The sequence below is a fragment of the Chiloscyllium punctatum genome, chromosome 42 (genome assembly GCF_047496795.1).
Source record: "Chiloscyllium punctatum isolate Juve2018m chromosome 42, sChiPun1.3, whole genome shotgun sequence".
Classification (NCBI taxonomy): Eukaryota; Metazoa; Chordata; class Chondrichthyes; order Orectolobiformes; family Hemiscylliidae; genus Chiloscyllium; species Chiloscyllium punctatum.
This window is the reverse complement of record NC_092780.1, coordinates 6,685,709-6,705,210: the sequence shown is the minus strand read 5'-3', so window position 1 is coordinate 6,705,210 and position 19,502 is coordinate 6,685,709. Positions and strand designations below refer to the sequence as shown.

Below are 19,502 nucleotides of genomic sequence, written 5' to 3'. Positions count from 1 at the left end.
ATTAAAAAGAAGTAATTTTTATCATACTTACTTCTCCCTCTGTTTTACTATTCTCTTGGATAATTTTAATCCAGTTCAACATATCGTCTCGATCTTCAGCTTGGAATAGATATTCATAGAAATCAGATGTAGTCAACCTGAAAACATTCTTCCTTTTAGTCTCACTGTATGAAATATCAATCAAACAGGCCTTAATACAAATGGGCTGTTCATCCACACAATCATAAGTTGTTGCATCTCTTTTATCCTTGTACAGATATAGGGAATGTGATCTCAGGACAGCATACATCTTTTTCCAAGAACGAATGCTGCTCACAACTCTCTGTTAAAAGAAATAGAACAATGATTAGCTTTAAATGACCGAATTGGTTAATAACAGAATGACATTTATTTTAATATTTTACAAATAAGTATGTTTAGTCTCCATGTATGGATAAAATGAAAAGTAGCATAACTAAAGGAAATAAGTCTCCTAATTTATGGAAAGCGAAGGTTTTGTGAGCGACACATAAATAATCGAATAACTGAAAAATCAGTGGGCCATCAAATAATGAGCAGAACTAATGGACAAATAAAGAAACAGAAGAATAAATCATTAGAAAATCAAATAAACTGAGTAAATGAGTATAGAATAGTATAGCACAGCACAATACAGGCTCTTCAGCCATTGTTGTTATGCCAACCTTTTATCCTACTCTAAGATCAAACTAATGTACATACTTTTCATTTTACTATCATCCATGCACCTATCCAAGAGTCACTAAAATGTCCCTAATGTATCCGACTCTACTACCGCTGCTGGCAGTAAATTCCACACACCCACCACTGTGTAAAGAACCTACCTCTGACATCTCCCCTAAACCTTCCTCCAATCACCTTAAAATTATTTTTCCTTGTGATAACCATTTCTGCCCTGGGAAAAAGTCTGACTATTCACACCTCTCATCATTTTTTTATATCTCTATCAAGTTGCCTCTCATCCTTCTTCACTCCAATGAGAAAAGAATTAGCTCCCTCAACCTTTCTTCATAACTCATGTCTTCCAGTCCAGGCAGCATCCTGGTAAATTGCCTCTGCATTCTTTCTAAAGCTCTCATGTCCTTTCAAAAATGAGGAAACCAGAACTGAACACAATATTCCCAGTGTGGTTTAACTAGGGCTCTATAGAGCTGCAGCATAACCTCACGGCTCAAACTCAATCTCCCTGCTAATGGAAGCCAACACTCCATACGCCTTCTTAATAACCCTACCAACTTGAGTGGCACCTACGGACATGGACTCCAAGATCCCGCTGTTCCTCCACAATGCCAAGAATCATGCCTTTAACCCTGTATTCTTTCTAATTTGACCTTCTAAAATGAATGACTTCACACTTTTCCAGGTTGAACTGCATCTGCAACTTCTTAGCCCAGCTCTGTATCCTGTCAATGTCCCGTTGCAACCTACAACAGCCCTCCACACTATCCACCAACTTTTGTGTCATTGGCAAACTTACTAACCCATCCTTCCACTTCCTCATCCAAGTCATTTATAAAAATCACAGAACCGATTCCTGCGGAATACCACTGGTCACCGAGCTCCAGGCTGAATACTTTCCACTTACTACCATCTTTTGTCTTCTATGGGCCAGCCAATTCTGTTTCCAGACAGCCAAATTTCACAACAGACAGCGTAACATAATAATATAAATCAGCAGATCACATTAAACTGTAACATCCTTTTACCCCAATTCATTTACTCATAGCCAATAGTAATTGTCATTCATTCATTTTTGATTGTGCAGAAAAGCAGTATTCTTCTTAACCAATACAGCACTGCAATTACCATTCATGTTTATAAGGGATCACTATAAATCAACAGCCAACTTATATTTGTGTTGGATTTTTCATATTGAAAATACTACCATCCTTCTGCACCACTGAAAAAAAACCTTCCCCTAGATTTCTAGCCCATTATTGATACTACATTGCTCTAAGGATACGATGGTAGTATTCAAGGATAACATGCACAACACTCCATCAGAAATGGGCATCAGTACTCACGACAAATAACTGCACTAACTTTAGTTTTCCTTTCTTTGGCGTGATAGTTATATCACAAGTTCTTACAGTTAGTACTATGATGGTGAAATGTGAGCTCTGTATGCATGCTGCAATAGAAGGTATGGGATTTACCAACCATTTATAAGGGGGCTGTAAACATATAAAAAATTCCCCAGATATGTCAAAAAGAGGAGTGCTGAAGATAAACAGCAGAAAACAGGATGCTGTTTTTGGGAGCCATTCTACAGAATACTTGATAAAGGCTGTCAATTTATAAGTACATCTACCTTTCTCTTTAAGGCTCTGACTGACTTGCTGAGTTTATGAATATTTTTGGATTTATTTGCTAATTAGATTATGTGCTTAAGATGTGAATGGCAGACAAAGTATTCTAAACCAAATTAATTCTCTATTGTTAAAATGCACATTAATGATTATTTACTGATCAGCTACTGGTTTTGTAATATGCATTCCAGCATGAGTGAAATCAATATTATGTTGCATAAACAAAGAATATACTTAAATATCATTAATTACATTTTTAATTGATCACAGAACTTTAAAGCTATCAAATTGCAACTTTTATATGTGATTTCATAAACAACAACAAAATCTGCCTGCTTTACTCCCTTGTCACACATTTATAAGCATAGAGTTATAATTTTGTGTTGTGCTTAAAATTGCTGGATGCTGACAAACGAAACCACATCCTACACAGACTCACACTAAGTGTTCATACTTAAACCACTTTATGGTTATATAAAATATTTAGATGCTTGGATCAGGATATTATAGAATCAATTTTTTAAATAGAAACCCTACAGTGAGGAAACAGGCCCTTTGGGCCAACAAGTCCACCCCAACCATCCGAAGAGTAACCCACCCAGACCCATTCCCCTACCCTATATTTACCCCTGAATAATGCACCTAACCTAGGTATCCCTGAACACTATGGTCAATTTAGCACTGCCAATCCACGTAACCTACACATCTTTGGATTGTGGAAAGAAACTGGAGCACCTGGTGGAAACCCACACACAGAGAGAATGTGCAAATTCCACACAGATGGTTGCCTGAGGCTGGAATCAAACCCGGGTCCCTGGCACTGTGAGGCAGAATGCTAACCACTGTGCCACCCTATTATGATTCCTCAATATTGAATGACTTCACATGATGTATCCACAGAGTTTAATTATTATTTATTCATTATTCGGTGTTGACCCTAGGTTCAAGATCATACTACACATCATACAAGGTAAATTGTTAGCAGTTAACCTTTTTTTCCAACAAAATAGAACTGGTACAAAATGAACAGAAATAACAAAATGATCACAGCAGTATTTTGAATAAGTTAATAATACTTTGGGAAAAGCAGTAGCGCGGAGTAAGTATTTATAAGCAATGTAAGACTGAATGAAACAGATGATGAAGCAGAAAGAGTAGTGTAGGTAATTTTGTGAAACAATTCCAGAGTGTCTGTTTTAATATCCTATGTGCTGTTCACTTCCTGTAAGAATAACTTCCTGACATCAGTCCAGAATTTGTTTTTTTTTCATAAAAATAGAGCTGGTTAATAATGGAATGACAGGAAAGTTTACTCACTAATCCTGGCTTCTGGAATGAGGGAGGCTTTTTTTGAAGAAAGGAAAACTTAAGAAAATTTCAATTAATTGCTGTTTCTTAAATATTATGTGGTTCCATTAGATGCAAAATGTATACATGAATTACAACTGCCTTTGAGTTGCGACTTGTCCTTTGCTTACATCTCATTTATGGAACAAATTAAACTGACTTCCTATGTGAAAAATAGGTATAATAAAAACATTTGTGGACAGATTCTTCTGTTATGCAGTCCAGGTTCAAGTGGAGAGCATGGAAATGAACATCATTTCTACTTGGGGCCGGTTGGCATTGCTTGAGCAATATGTGGTTCGCAGCTTATTCCGTATGCATGCACGACGAGTATTGCAAACCTTATGGTAGAGCTAGGCAAGGTGATGATGCCCCTGCTGATATCTTAAGGAATCGATCGTCCCGCTACCAGATTTACTGGCCACCTGGACAAGCATTCATTACTTGTAAGCCAGGAGCATTACTTGGACTCCTGGAGTAGATACCCATAACTAAACATTCTGGCTGTTTCACCTTCTCCAGTTAGCCTGGACTGTTTCCATGTCTTCCTTCTCAAAGAGAGAGTAAACATCTCATGATATTAAAAGATGAATTGGTTAGCACTGCTGCCTCACAGCGCCAGAGACCTGGGTTCAATTCTCGCCTCAGGCGACTGACTGTGTGGAGTTTGCACATTCTCCCCGTGTCTGCGTGGGTTTCCTCCGGGTGTTCCAGTTTCCTCCCACAGTCCAAAGATGTGCAGGTCAGGTGAATTGGCCATGCTAAAATGCCCGTAGTGTTAGGTAAGGGGTAAATGTAGGGGTATGGGTGGGTTGCGCTTCAGCGGGGCGGTGTGGACTTGTTGGGCCGAAGGGCCTGTTTCCACACTGTAAGTAATCTAATCTAACCTAATCTAATCTTTTCTTGTCCAATATTTATCTCTTAATCAACATGACTTGGTCATGTGTTTCAGTGTTGCTGTGGGATCTTGTGGTTTGCAAACTGGCTGTCATATTTACTAAATAACAACAATACTTAATTGGCTCTAAAAAAAACATCAGGTCATGCAAAATCTTTTAAAACACATCAGTCTGCAACAAAGAGGACTCATAATACATCAACTCAACTCTACATCTCTACTTTCATAATTAGATTGTCTATTTTTCATTAAAATAAAGACAGAATTTAGTGTTAAAATGGAGACCACATTATGAGTGTGCATCTTGGACAGCTTCACTTGAAGACATCGCGCCGGTGACTTGTTTCTTCCTTCTTTTGAAGTTTATGTGGAATATGAATATTGCTACAGGGCCAACAATTTTTTTTTCCTCTCATTGCCTTTAAGCTAATTGGCTCCCTCAGAGGGCAGGTACGAGTAAACCACATTATTGAAGATCTTGAGTTACATGCAGGCCAGACCAGGTAAGGGCACTTGTGAACCAGATGGGTTTTTTAATGATCATCATTAGACCAGCATTTTAATTACAGATTTTTATTGAATTCAACCTTCACCAGGTGCCACAACAGGATTCAAACATTAGTCAGGAATCTTGGATTACTAGCCCACTGACATTATCACTCTGCCACTGCCTTCCCTTCTGCAATTCTATAAGAGATTAACCAATACATAACTGCAAATGAAAGTTTCCATACATTACCAACAGTAGCTAAACCTCAAATATATAAAATGCTTTATGTTGTTAGATTGGGCCTGTACTCATTGACATTTAGAAAAAATGAGGGGACCGTGTTGAAAAATGAAAGATTCTGATTGGGCTTCACAGGGTGGATATGGAGAATAGTTTCCCCTTGAAGGAGAATTTAGAGCCAGAGGGCATAATCTTAGAGCGAGAAGTTGTCATTTAGGAAGAGATGTGGAGGAAAACTTTCTCTCAGAGGCTGACAAATTGTGGAATTTTTTTAAGCACAGATATTTTGTGTCTGTCTTCACAGTGGAAGACACAAATAACATGTCAATAATTGATGACAAGGAAGCTAAGGTAGGCGAGGACCTAGAAGTGATTATTATAGCTAAAAAGGTAGCGTTGGGCAAGCTAATGGGGCAAACAGTAGATGTCTCCTGGCCCTGATGGAATGTATCCCAGGGTACTAAGAGAGTTGGCAGGAGAAATAGCAAATGCGCCTGTGTTAATATACCAAAATTCACTGGATTCTAGAGTGGTTCCAGCACATTGGAAAACAGCAAATATGACACTACTGTTTAAAAAAAGGTGGACAAAGGGCGGGTTATCATCGGCCTGTTAGCTTAACTTCAGTAGTGGGGAAAATGCTTGAATCTATAATTAAGGAAGAAATAGCAAGACATCTGGATAGAAATTGTCCCATCGGGCTCCTGAAAGGCAGGTCATGTTCAACTAACTTACTCAAATTCTTTGAGGAAATTATAAGCATGGTGGGCAATGGGGAACCAGTGGATATTGTGTACTTGGCATTCCAGCAGACATTCAAAAAGATGCCACACAAAAGGCTGCTGCCTAACATAAAGGTGCACAGCATCATGGGTAATGTATTAGCATGTATTGAAGATTGGTTAACTGACAGAAAGCAATGAGTCGGGATAAGTGGGTGCTTTTCTTGTTGGCAATCAATATCTAGAGGTGTGCCTCAGGGATCAGTGTTGGCACCACAATGGTTTATAATTTACACAGATGATTTAGAGTTGGGAACCAAGTGTAGTGTGTCAAGGTTCACAGATGACACTAAACTGCATCCTTTGGTGTAGAGGTCACAGTCTACAGAGGGATATAGATAAATTAAGTAAGTGGGAAAGTAAGGCAGATGGAGTACAATGTTTGTAAAAGTGAGGTAATCCATTTTGGTAGAAATAACAAACAGATCATTATTTAATTGGTGAAACATTGCAGCATTCCTTGTGCATGACTCACAAAATGTTGGTTTGCAGGTGCAGCAGGTAATTAAGGCTGCAAATGGAATATTGTCCTTCATTGCTGGAGGGATGGAGTTTAAAATAGGGAGGTTATTGTACAGCTGTATAGGGTGCTGCTGAAGCCACACCTTGAATACAACGTACAGGTTTTGATTTCCTTACTTGAGAAAGGATATACTGGCACTACAGGGGGTGCAGAGGAGGTTCATAATGTTCCATCTGCAGTTGAGAGAGTTATGTTATTGGGAGAGATTGAGTATATTGGGGCTATACTTACTGGAATTTAGAAGAATGAAAGGGATCTTATAGAAACATAAAATTATGAAGAGAGTAGAAAAAGTAGAAGCGGGGGGTAATCCAATTGTAATCCAATGACAGGTAAAACTAGAACTAGGGGGTATAGCCTCAAAATAAGGGTAGCAGATTTAGGACAGAGTGGAGGAGGAACTTCTTCACCCAAATGGTTGTGGAACCTGTGAAATTCCAATATCTGAAGCAGTTGAGGCTAACTCGTTGAATGTTTTCAAGGCAAAGTTAGATAGATTTTTGAACAGTAAAAAAATTAAGGTTTATGGTGAGCAGGCAGCTAAGTGGAGTTGAGCCCATGAAAAGATCAGCCCTGATCTTATTGAATGGTGGAGCAAGTTCAAATGGCCAGATGGCCTACTCCTGCTCCTATTTCCTAAGTTCTTATAGAGGCTAGTTTGTTGGGGACATTCAAGGCTGCGAGTGATTTGTAATCAGTAAGTGAATCAAGAGTTATGGGGATAGGGCAGCAAGTTGGGAGTTGAGGATCATCAGATCAGCCATGCTCTCACTGAATGGCAGAGTGAACCCAGCAGACTAAATGGCCTACTTCTGCTCTAATAGTTTGAATAAAAGCAACATTGCACAAATGTAAGTTATGTCTAAATGAGTTAAATGATCTGCTTTACAAAACCTTTGAAGCTGAAGCAGAGTTAAGACTTGCCTTTCCCTTCTCTGTGACAAGCTGTCGAAAATACAACCATCCTTCATTTCTGACATCACTGAAGGTCACGTCACAGAGTTCTGATGTGGAATGTCGCTTAGACCTCCTGTTTTCAGTATCTTCCAAGTTATCTAAGGACTAAACAGTAAATAATAACATTGCAAATAATTATACCTAAAAATAATGAAAACCAGAATTTTTAGTACCTTCTTCATTTCGCATATTCAAAATGTTCATTTGCAGATGTGAGAGACACTGGCCAGAGTCAGACAGAAGGGCTTATGCCGAAAAGTCGATTCTCCTTCTCCTTTGATGCTGCCTGACTTGCTGTGCTTTTCCAGCAACACATTTTTAAGCTCTGATCTCCAGCATCTGCAGTCCTCACTTTTTCCTAGAAAGTCATTCATGCAGATTGGGATCCTACTACATCAATGAGATCAGTATGGAATCCTAATCTGGAAGGCAGTGAGGGAGGCATTCGAACACTGAAGAGGCATTGTAAAGCAAGTGGAGGCCGAGGAGGCGGCGGCCGAGGAGGCCGAGGCCGAGGCGGAGGACGGAGGAGGACGAGGAGGACGGAGGAGGACGACCTTTCTGGTACCTTGAGAACTATAGGATTCTCTTGCTTAGATGCTAACTCTCAACTATCCTATCTTGAGCCTAGCAAGTAACCCAGACTTCTTGCTATCTTTCACTGACTTTCTGATTTTTTCAGTTCCGAATCTAACTACTGGCATGTTAATGGGGGCAAGATTATAAATTTATCTGCATTTCCTCTTATTGCTCCCAGATAGACAGCTGCATTCTTGTCCAAAAGATCAACCTTCCACCCAATAAGTATGAACCATTTTGGTTTAACAATACAAAATTCATACATATTATTTAGACACTGAAGATTTTAAGCCTTACCTCAGGAGAGTGGAGAGGCTAAAAAGGAGAGCTCTTCGTGGTACCTCAGCCATTGTGGGAATTGAGCCCAGGCTGTAGGCATTACTCTGTATTGCAAACTAGCCCTCCAGCCTACTGAGACCTTATTAATCACAGCTGAGATACTGGATCTTAAGATTGTCCATTCTGATAAATAATAAAACTTTTTTTGTTTTATTGTATTGTCACAGTTTTCTTTGAACTTTATTTATACATTTTGAGGTCAGTATATAAAGCAATGAGGAGTGTCCCACTAATGTATCTCACTGCTGATCAAACTTAGTCCACTCCCATTAGTTTTAGGCCTCAGTAATCTGAAAATGAATTCTGTGAAATTTCATGCGAATACATGAGTTATCAGAGTGTTTAGTTTCTACTTTCGTGAGAGAAGCACATTACTTCTGGCCATTATCAACCTTCAATAGCTTGGCAAATGGTTACTATTTACTCTGGACTTGACAGTGTCAGTGTCAATCAGAAGGCTATCAGACTTTTTGAAATGATGCAGAAAGCCAAGTTGAATCCCATCCTCAATGAAAATACACATCTTACAGTAGTGATCACTAATATTGATCTAGTGGAAACAATGGACGATTTAACCACCCAAAAGAAATGAAGCAAACTTATTTCTCCTGCTGCTGTACTAGCTAATGTCGCACATCAGTCCAGGGATCAAGTTGAATTCAAATAGTGATTCAACAACCAGTGAATTCATCACTCACAAGCAGAGATTAAAGTCAATAAAAGATCTTCTTAAAATTAAAAGGTTTAATTACAATTAAATTGTATTTTTAACATCCAATCACCATCTAATATCCCAGGAAAATACTAGTGCACAAGTAAATCTTATACTTTTTACAGAAAGTTTTACTTCTATGTTTCAGCACATTAAGATATCCTGTTCACAAATGCATTAAAAATTATTTCTCCTTTGCAAACTGTGGATGTGACATTTCACACTGCTGTCAGAAAATGTATTTAAACAAGATTCAAATCCAATGGATTGCATACATGATGCTCAATTGATAATTAATTAATCTTTGATGTTACATACATTCGTTAGTGTTTAATTCAAGTGCAATTACTATAGTGCTAATGCAATTCCCTTTCAAAAAGTAGAATTGAATCAGCCTCCATCACAACCTCAGGCAGCGCATTCAGATCCTAACTACTTGCTATCTACGAAAGTTCAGAAGAAAGGTTGCTGGATCAGAAATGTTAGCTCTGCTTTCTCTTCACAGATGCTGTCAGTCCTGCTGGTATTTCCATCAACTTCTGCTTTGGTTTCTGATTACTAGCATCCAGAGTTATTTGGGGTGTTTTTACTGCATAAGGAAGTTATTTGGTTCTTTTACTAATCATTTTAAATTGGTATCCTCCACCTTAGGAAAAGTATTTATCTATTCTTTTAAACATTTAAGGATTTTGAATACCTATCATCTCGACTTCATCATACACCTACAGCTCTTCATCCTTAGAAAATTTCTAATCACCTTTCCTGCACCGTCTCTGAAGCTTTCATATTCTACCAAAGGTGCAGTACCCAGAATTGGACAAAATACTACTATTTTATTTTTCATTAATTTGTAGGACATGGGCATCACTGGCTGGCCAGCATTTATTGCCCATCCCTTGTTCCCGTTAAGAAGGTGATGAGCTCCTTCTTGAAATGTTGCAGTCCATATCCTATAGGTAGACCCACAATGCTGTTAGGGAGGGAATTCCAGGGTTCCGACTCAGCAACAGTAAAAGAACAGCGATAGGTTTCCAATTTAGGATGGTGAATGGCTTAGAAGGGAACTCGCAGATGGTGATGCTTCCACCTATCGGCTGCCCTTGCCCTTCTAGATGGAAGTGGTTGTGGGTTTGAAGGTGCAATCTAAGAACCTTTGGCAAATTTCTGCAGTGCATCTTGTTGATGGCCCTGCTGCTATTGAGCATCATTAGTGGAGAGAATGGATGTCTGTGGATGTGGTGCCAATCAAGTGGACTGCTTTGTTCTAGATAGTGTCAAGGTTCTTCATGGTATTGGGGCTGCACCCATCCAGGAAAGTGGAAAATACTCATTCACAGTTTTGACTAGCGCCTTGTAGATGGTGGGCAGGCTTTGGGGAGTCAGGAGGTAAGCCACTCGTTGCATGATTCCTAGCCTCCAACCTGATGTTGTAGTCACTGTGTTTGTGTGGCATGCCCAGTTGAGTTTCTGGTCAACAGTGCCTCCAAGGATATTGATGGTGGGGGATTCAGTGATGGTAACACCATCTAATATTATGGGGTGGTTTGATTGGATTTGATTTATTATTGTCACGTACCAAGATAAAGTGAAAAATATCATTTTGCATGTTATCCAGTCAAATCATACCTTACATAAGTACATCAGTGCAGAACATAATGTTACTGCTACGGAGAAAGATCAACCCTAATATATAAGAGATCTGTTCACAAGTCTGATAACAGCAGGAAATAAGCAGTTCTTGAATCTATTGGCACATACTATTAAACTTTTATATTTTCTGCCTGATGGAAGAGGATGGGAGTGTGTACAATTGGGGTGGGAGGGGTCTTTGATTATTTTGGCTGCTTTCCCAAGGCAGCAGGAAATATAGAAGAGTCAATGGAAGGAAGGCTGGTTTTTGTGATGGACTGGGCTGCATTCACAACTCGCTGTAATTTCTTGTGGTCTTGAGCTGAATAGTTGTCATAGCAAGCTACGATGCATTCGGATAGGGTTTTTTCCATGGTGCATTAGAAAAATTGCTAAGTGTGATTGTGGACAATGCCAATTTTCCTTCACCTTCTGAGGAAGTAGAGGTGTTAAATAACCTCTTATTGGAGATGGCCATAACTTGGCATTTGTGTGGCACAAATATTACTTGCCACTTGTCAATTCAAGCCTGGATATTATCCAGATCTTGTTGCATTTGAACATGGACTGCTTCAGTATCTAAGGAGTTGCAAATGGTGCTGAACACTGTGCAATCCTTGGTGAACACCCCCACTTCTGACCTTAAGATGGAGGGAAGGTCATTGGTGAAAATGAAGATGGTTGGGTCAAGCAAGCTACCCTGAGGAGCCCCTACAGAGATGTTCTGGAGCTGAGACGACTGACCCCCACCAATCACAACCATGTTCTTGTACTCCAGGTATGACTCCAACCAACTGATATGCACGGATTCCAATTCTGTAAGGGTTCCTATGGTCACACTCAGTCAAATGCAGCCTTGATGTCAAGGGCTGTCACTCTGACCTCACCTCTGAAATTCAGCTCTTTTGTCCATTGCAATGATTGGAATGAGGTTGGTCAAGTGGATCTCATTGAGTATGAGATCCCTGATTGGGTCCAGTAACCTGGGCCAATTAGGGAGCCCTGGTTTACAGATACAAACAGCAGTCTCAGAAAGTCTCCTCATTCGAGGGATTGGCTCTGAGCGAGCTGATAAATAAAGGGTGACTTGGTGACAGGATACCTGCCTCTGGACAGTTATTTCAATGGTGGTGAGAGAAAACAGTATGCTTTTGGAGTTCACTCATAATAGTTGCCTTTGAGTAGGGGTAAGCATTTCTGGCATCGTGCCTTTATTCGGGAAGTTTGACTCATTGGATCCTGTTGAAGACTGGGCTCAGCATGTCAAAATAATGCAATTTTTTCTGGGCAAATGACACTGTGGCAGAGGAAAAGCAACAAGTAATTCTTTTGACTGCTTGCAGACTTGCAGCATTTTTGATTATTCGGAGCCTAACTTTCCCTGATGCACCAGATACTAAAACCTTTCATCTAATCTAATTTAAGAGTTGACAAATTTAGTGAAGGAACATTACGACCCCAAGCCTCCTTTAAATCTGAGACGTTATCAGTGTTATTCAGCAGTCCAAGAACCAAGGAAATCCATACCAGAATTTTTGATGAGGTTAAGATGACTGGCAGAGGCATGTGATTTTGGGTTAGAGACCATGAATGAGATCCTGAGACACCATTTGGTACATGGATTAATGTTGTAATGTTGCAAAAGCACCTAATACCTGAATCCCAACTGAATTTCAAACAGGCACTGGAGCTGGCCTTGTCATTAGAAAATGCAGCAAGTGCAGCATGAGAACTACAGGGCATCCCAAAAGAAGTGGACATCCTCACCTGTCTGACTTAGCTTGGAGAATACCCTTTGAGAACAGGTAATTGCAGAGCCTCATGCAGGACATGTCCTGAGCACATGGACCCTAGGTCAGCCATAGCAAAACCCCAAAACAAAGCGGAGCCTTGGTCAAATGGCTGAAATGTTCTTCAGGATTTGGGCTGGTAAGCCATTGTAGTTGCTGCCAATACGCAGACTTGTGACAGCAAAGGAGTCCTATGAGGTTTGACTTCAATAAGACAGCTCATAGGCATGTAGCTAGGAGAGTGCACACCATGGAAAGTCTACCCTCATCTGGTTTGGATTGTTAAATTGCTTAGCCACATCCAAATTAGAATAAACAGCTGGTTAAATAGTCATCCACTTCACATGGAGGCAGACACCAATGCAGCTGTTCCTGTGGTTGCAGAGTCAGTCTTCAACAAGATTCACTCTGCACTCCAAACTTTAAATCTGCGCAAGACCTCAGCCAGACTGAGAACGTATACTGGGAACCATTATAGATTAAAGATACATCTTCAATTCCAGTCTCGTTTGAGAAGCAGTTTGTGCAGTTACTACTGATGGTAATAAAAGGCTTGGGCCCACGTTTTGGAAATGGTTGCGAAAGATTCACCTTGATTGGCTGAACATTTTTCAATTACAAAACGGCTGCCTGAGTGAAGTCATAATTTAATATTCAGATGACCATTCTGACTATTAAAGGAGCTAAGGCCACCTTATTTTATGTTGACCAGGAAGCAATTATGGGCAGCATGGTGGCTCAGTGGTTAGCACTAATGTCCCAGCACCAGTGTCCCAGCTTCGATTCCAGCCTCAGGCAACTGTCTATGTGGAGTTTGCACATTCTCCCTGTGTCTGCATGGGTTTCTTCTGGTTTCCTCCCACAGTCCAAAGATGTGCAATCAGGTGAATTGGCCATGCTAAATTGCCCATATTGTTAGGTTCATTAGTCAGAGGGAAATGGGTCTGGTGGGTTACTCTCCGGAGGGTTGGAGTGGACTGGTTGAGCCGAAGAGCCTGTTTCCACACTGTAGGGAATCTAATCAATTTTTGATTCTGCAAGGTCTGCCCAGTGCAATTTGCCGTTGTGTGCAAAAGTAGCAGCAGAAATCAGGAGGATGGAAAGTGAAGGAATCATTAAGCCAGTAAAATGATTTTGCCGATCATTTGCAAAATCGGCAGTACAGATTGTACTGACTAGGAAGCCTGATGATTCAGTTCACCTTTTTTGGGATTTTATGCAAATGGTAAACCACTCCTCACAGTTGGTTAAATACCCAATCCCTTGCACAGAGGGCTTGTATGCAAAACTGGATGAGAGGCTATCCTTCACGAAGCTGGACATGAGCCATGCGTACCTGCAATTGCAACTAGAGTCGTCATCCCAGAATTACGCTACAATTAATACCCATAAGGTTTGTATTAATATACAAGGCTGCCATTTGGGGTATCATTCAGCCTGTGCTCTTTTCCAGTGCATGATGGAGAACATTTTACAAGATATACTCCAGGCCACCATTTATCTGGATGACACGCTATTAACCAAGAAGATCAATAAAAAGCACTTGAAGCCCTTGAGCATACAGCTTAAACATTTCTCCAAGGTGGGCATGTGCCTGAGAAGGGAAAAAAAACGTATGTTCCAGGCACCTCAAGTGACCTACTTGCTCTAGAGTTGACAAGACCACATTACAGCCATTAGAAGATAAAAGGAGGGTGATCAAAGATGCCTTGGTTCCCACTCTGTACCAGAGCTTAGGTTTTTTGTTGGATTGGTGAGTTATTACAGAAAACCCATATGTAACCTGGTCTCCGCCTTGGTACCCTTCCACCTGCTATTGAGAAAGGGTCAGCCTTGGCAATGGTCATGTAGCCAAAAAGTAGCCTTCAGGGAAGTGAAAATGCAGCTACTACCATCTAAGATGTTGGCCCACTATGATCCCAAGAGAGGTGTGGTGCTGATATGTGATGCCTCCCCATACGGTAACAAGGTAGTGTTGGCTTACCGGTGGGCCCAATAGCGTATGCTTCTCAGAGTTTGGATGATGCCGAATGCAAATATGACCAGATCGAGAAGAAAGTTTTGACGGCCATGTTTGGTGCAACAAAGTACCACCAATATTCTTACAGATGTAAATTTGTCATAGTAACAGACCACAAACTCCTCCAAGAGCTAGTTAAAGGAAAGGCCATGCCACCCATTGCTTCTGGGTCCTTATTCTCAGACTGTTCTGATTTTACAGCTTCTGGACATCCTTCCAGTCACCACTGATAATATCAGACTGTGGACACAAAATATCCTGTCCTGATTCAACTAAAACATCTTGGGGGAAACAATAGATCCATCAATACTATTGCTGAAATATTATCAGGACTCATATTCTTTGCAGATCTTCTAGCTGTTTCTTGGTATCACATGAAGTCAACTGAAATGGCTGAAGACTGGTATCTGTGCTGCTTGGGATCACTGAAAGAGGCTGCAATGGATCATCCTTTGACACTTCTGGCTGAAGATAGCTGCCAATTCTTCAGCCTTACCTTTTGCACTGTTGTTTTTTTTTCTCTCTCTTCACAGAAAGAGCGGGAGCAGCAGAGGAAGTGACGGCAAACAGAGGGGCAGCCGGGAAGGAGAACAGTGAGTATAAATACTCACCCTTTAATCACCAACGGTCATTTGAGTGGGAGCAGCCGCGTGAGCTGGGCGGAAGTGTGGTTGGAGCGCATAGCTGGGCGGGAAGGTAAGTGATTAGTATTTGAGTGGGTGTGTTCTAGACCCCAGGTCCTACTTTCATAGGGCCTCCCTCCCACCCTCCTCCTCTAACCTAACTTTAAAGTCCACAGGTAAGTGACTCAGTGTTATTGACTCAGTGTTCTTGTTTTTGGAGACAAAGTGTACAGTCATGGCAGCGCAGGCGGTGGAATGTTCCTCCTGCAGGATGTTTGAGGTAGGGGTGACCACCGATACTCCTGCCGACTTCGTCTGCAGGAAATGCAGTCAGATCCTGCTCCTCACCGAACGAGTTAGGGAACTGGAACTGGAGTTGGATGAACTAAGGATTATTCGAGAGGCTGAGAGGGTGATTGATAGAAGCTACAGGGACATAGTTACGCCGGTGAACAGAGGTAGCTGGGTAACAGTTAGAGGTGGGAAGGGGAAGAAGCAGGCAGTGCAGGGTTCCCCTAAAAAATAAGTATACAGCTTTGGTTGTTGGGGGGGACAGCCTTGCAGGTGTAAGCTGCAGTGAAGGGGTCTGTGGCTCTGAGACTCAGAAGGGAAAGGGGGAGAGGAGGAGAGCGCTAGTTATAGGAGACTGTCTAGTTAGAGGGATGGACAGGCGGTTCTGTGGACATGGGCGAGACTCTCGGATGGTTTGTTGCCTCCCGGGTGCTAGGGTCCGAGACGTCTCAGACCGTGTCTTCAGAATCCTTAAGGGGGAGGGTGTGCAGCCAGAAGTCGTGGTACACATTGGCACCAACGACATAGGTAGGAAGAGGGGTGGGGAGGTCATAGGCTGTCAGGGAAGGATGTGGTGGAAATGTGGAACTTTTTCAAGGAGCAGATACGATGTGTCCTTGATATGTATGTACCTATCAGGCAGGAAAGAAATGGTCGTGTGAGGGAGCCTTGGTTGACGAGGGAGGTTGAATGTCTAGTAAAGAGGAAGAAGGAGGCTTACATAAGGTTGAGGAAACAGGGTTCAGACAGAGCAGTGGAGGGATACAGGATAGCCAGAAGGGACCTGAAGAAAGGGATTAGGAGAGCTAAGAGAGGGCATGAAAAATCCTTGGCGGATAGGATCAAGGATAACCCCAAGGCATTTTATGCGTATGTGAGAAACCTGAGAATGACGAGAACGAGGGTAGGTCCGATCAAGGACAGTAGTGAGAGACTGTGTATTGAGTCGGAAGAGATAGGAGAGGTCTTGAACAAGTACTTCTCTTCAGTATTTACGAACGAGAGGGACCGTATTGTTGAAGAGGAGAGTGTGAAACGGACTGTTAAGCTAGAAGAGATACTTGTTAGGAAGGAAGATGTGTTGGACATTTTGAACAACTTGAGGATGGACAAGTCCCCCAGGCCTGATGGGATATATCCTAGGATTATGTGGGAAGCAAGAGAGGAAATTGAAGTACCGTTGGCAATGAGCTTCTCGTCTTCACTGTCAACGGGGGTGGTACCAGGGGACTGGAGAGTAGCGAATGTTGTGCCCCTGTTCAAAAAAGGGAATAGGGATAACCCCGGGAATTACAGGCCAGTTAGTCTTACTTCTGTGGTAGGCAAAGTAATGGAAAGGGTACTGAGGGATAGGATTTATGAGTATCTGGAAAGACACTGCTTGATTAGGGACAGCCAGCACAGATTTGTGAAGGGTAGGTCTTGCCTTACAAGTATTATTGAATTCTTCGAGGAGGTGACCAAGCATGTGGATGAGGGTAGAGCAGTGGATGTAGTGTACATGGATTTTAGTAAGGCATTTGATAAGGTTCCCCATGGTAGGCTTATGCGGAAAGTCAGGAGGCATGGGATAGAGGGAAATTTGGCCAATTGGATAGAAAACTGGCTAACCGGTCGAAGTCAGAGAGTGGTGGTAGATGGTAAATATTCAGCCTGGAGCCCAGTTACAAGTGGAGTTCCGCAGGGATCAGTTCTGGGTCCTCTGCTGTTTGTAATTTTTATTACTAACTTAGATGAGGGAGTCGAAGGGTGGGTCAGTAAATTTGCAGATGATACGAAGATAGGTGGAGTTGTGGACAGTGAGGAGGGCTGTTGTCATTTGCAAAGGGACTTAGATATGATGCAGAACTGGGCTGAGGAGTGGCAGATGGAGTTCAATCCTGCCAAGTGTGAGGTTGTCCATTTTGGAAGAACAAATAAGAATGCGGAATACAGGGTTAATGGTAGGGTTCTTAGTCAGGTGGAGGAACAGAGGGATCTTGGGGTCTATGTACATAGATCTTTGAAAGTTGCCACTCAGGTGGATAGAGTTTGTAAGGCGGCCTATGGAGTATTATCGTTCATTAGCAGAGGGATTGAATTCAAGAGTCGTGAAGTGATGTTGCAGCTGTACAGGACTTTGGTTAGGCCACAGTTGGAGTACTGTGTGCAGTTCTGGTCGCCTCACTTTAGGAAAGATGTGGAAGCTTTGGAGAGGGTGCAGAGAAGATTTACCAGGATGTTGCCTGGAATGGAGAATAGGTCGTACGAGGATAGGTTGAGAGTTCTCGGCCTTTTCTCGTTGGAACGGCGAAGGATGAGGGGTGACTTGATAGAGGTTTATAAGATGATCAGAGGAATAGATAGAGTAGACAGTCAGAAACTTTTTCCCCAGGTACAACAGAGTGTTACAAGGGGACATAAATTTAAGGTGAAGGGTGGAAGGTATAGGGGAGATGTCAGGGGTGGGTTCTTTACCCAGAGAGTGGTGGGGGCATGGAATGCGCTGCCCGTGGGAGTGGTAGAGTCAGAATCATTGGCGACCTTTAAGCGGCATTTGGATAGGTACATGGATGGGTGCTTAATCTAGGTTAGAAGTTCGGCACAACATCGTGGGCCGAAGGGCCTGTTCTGTGCTGTATTGTTCTATGTTCTATTGTGTTGGACTCTCCCATCTCTAAGAAAGGGGATACTTATGGAGCCTCCTCCAGTGAGTTGTTTACCATCATTCACCACCAGCTGTGGGAGGACTGCAGAGTTCAGAGTTTGATCCACTTGTCAGATTGATTTGCTCGGTCTATAACTTGCTGCTTATGCTATTTCACACAGAAACAGTCCTGTTTGATAGCTTCACCAGGTTGCCACCACATTTTTAGGTATGCTTGGTGCTGTTCCTGACATGTCCTCCTGCATTCTCCATTGAACCAGAGTTGATCCTCTGGCTACTTTTGCAATAATAGAGTGGGGGATATACTGTGCCTTGAGGTTGTTGATTGTGTTGGAGTACAATTCTGCTGCTGTTGATGGCCAATGAGTGCCTCATGGATGCCCAGTTTTGAATTGCTAGATTTGTTTGAAGTCTGTCCCATTTAGAACAATAATAGTGCCAAACAATATAATGGAGGGTGTTCTGTATAAGGACAGTGTGGTGGTCACTCTTACCATGGACATATTATACAGAGTCTTTAATTTTGTCTTTTTGATATCTTATCATCTATGCAGGCTCACTCTCCTCATTCTCTTATTTCTCCATTGATGCTGGTCGCAATTACTAGAGTGATGTCTGCATTTATGGTAGCTAGTGTGCAGTCTGCAGGACCTGGCTTTCTCTGGCAGTCACTAACCTGTCCATGGAGACTTACATGATCATATGCATGTCTGCTGTAGCCATGGTACTAACAACGTTGGTGAATTTCTCCAATGTTCGACTCTGTTCACTGAATGTCTCTACCAAACCTGCCTGCTGTTCTAATGATAGTATAAATGCACAGACTAAGTAATTAATAGTTGACAATATGATGTCATCTTCTGCCTGGGGCTGAGCAGATGCTTGGTCTTTAGCAGTCCTCTGAATGCTAGCAACTTTGGACATTTCTTCCTCAACCATCTGCAGAGCCAGTGATGTGCTCACCAGAATGTGTTCCTGAATCTAATCTAGATAGAGAACCCACCAAGGTGAAAGACTCTAAACTGCTGAAGGGTGCAGGAGAAAGTCTTGCCAGTGCACTCTGAGGAATCCTCAGAGATGGAGGGGCAGAGGAGCAGAATGTTAGCCACAGCAGCTCCCATCTTGGCCATCTCTGCTCATGATAAGTTTTCTCCTGCGATGAGACAAAAGTAGGAATGAGTGAGACGTAATGGAAGAAATAATTGTTAGCGGTGGTGCAGGAACAGCAGGGCTAGTAAGGTGCCCGGAGAGAACAGTGATTTATTAATTAAGAAGAATGAGGTGGGTGACAGATGTTGATTGGAGGTG

At 41.8% G+C, this 19,502-nt stretch overlaps 1 protein-coding gene across 1 annotated transcript in view; it reads right to left on the bottom strand.

Moving 5' to 3' along the window:
• Positions 1-19,502, bottom strand: part of LOC140465691 (rho GTPase-activating protein 23-like) — a 265,792-nt gene that overhangs the window by 87,397 nt on the left and 158,893 nt on the right. The window contains exons 12-13 of the mRNA XM_072561302.1: positions 7,532-7,669; positions 32-322 (exon numbers count right to left, since the gene is read on the bottom strand). Coding sequence (XP_072417403.1) covers positions 32-322; positions 7,532-7,669 — 429 coding nt within the window. The remainder of the gene's footprint in view (positions 1-31; positions 323-7,531; positions 7,670-19,502) is intronic.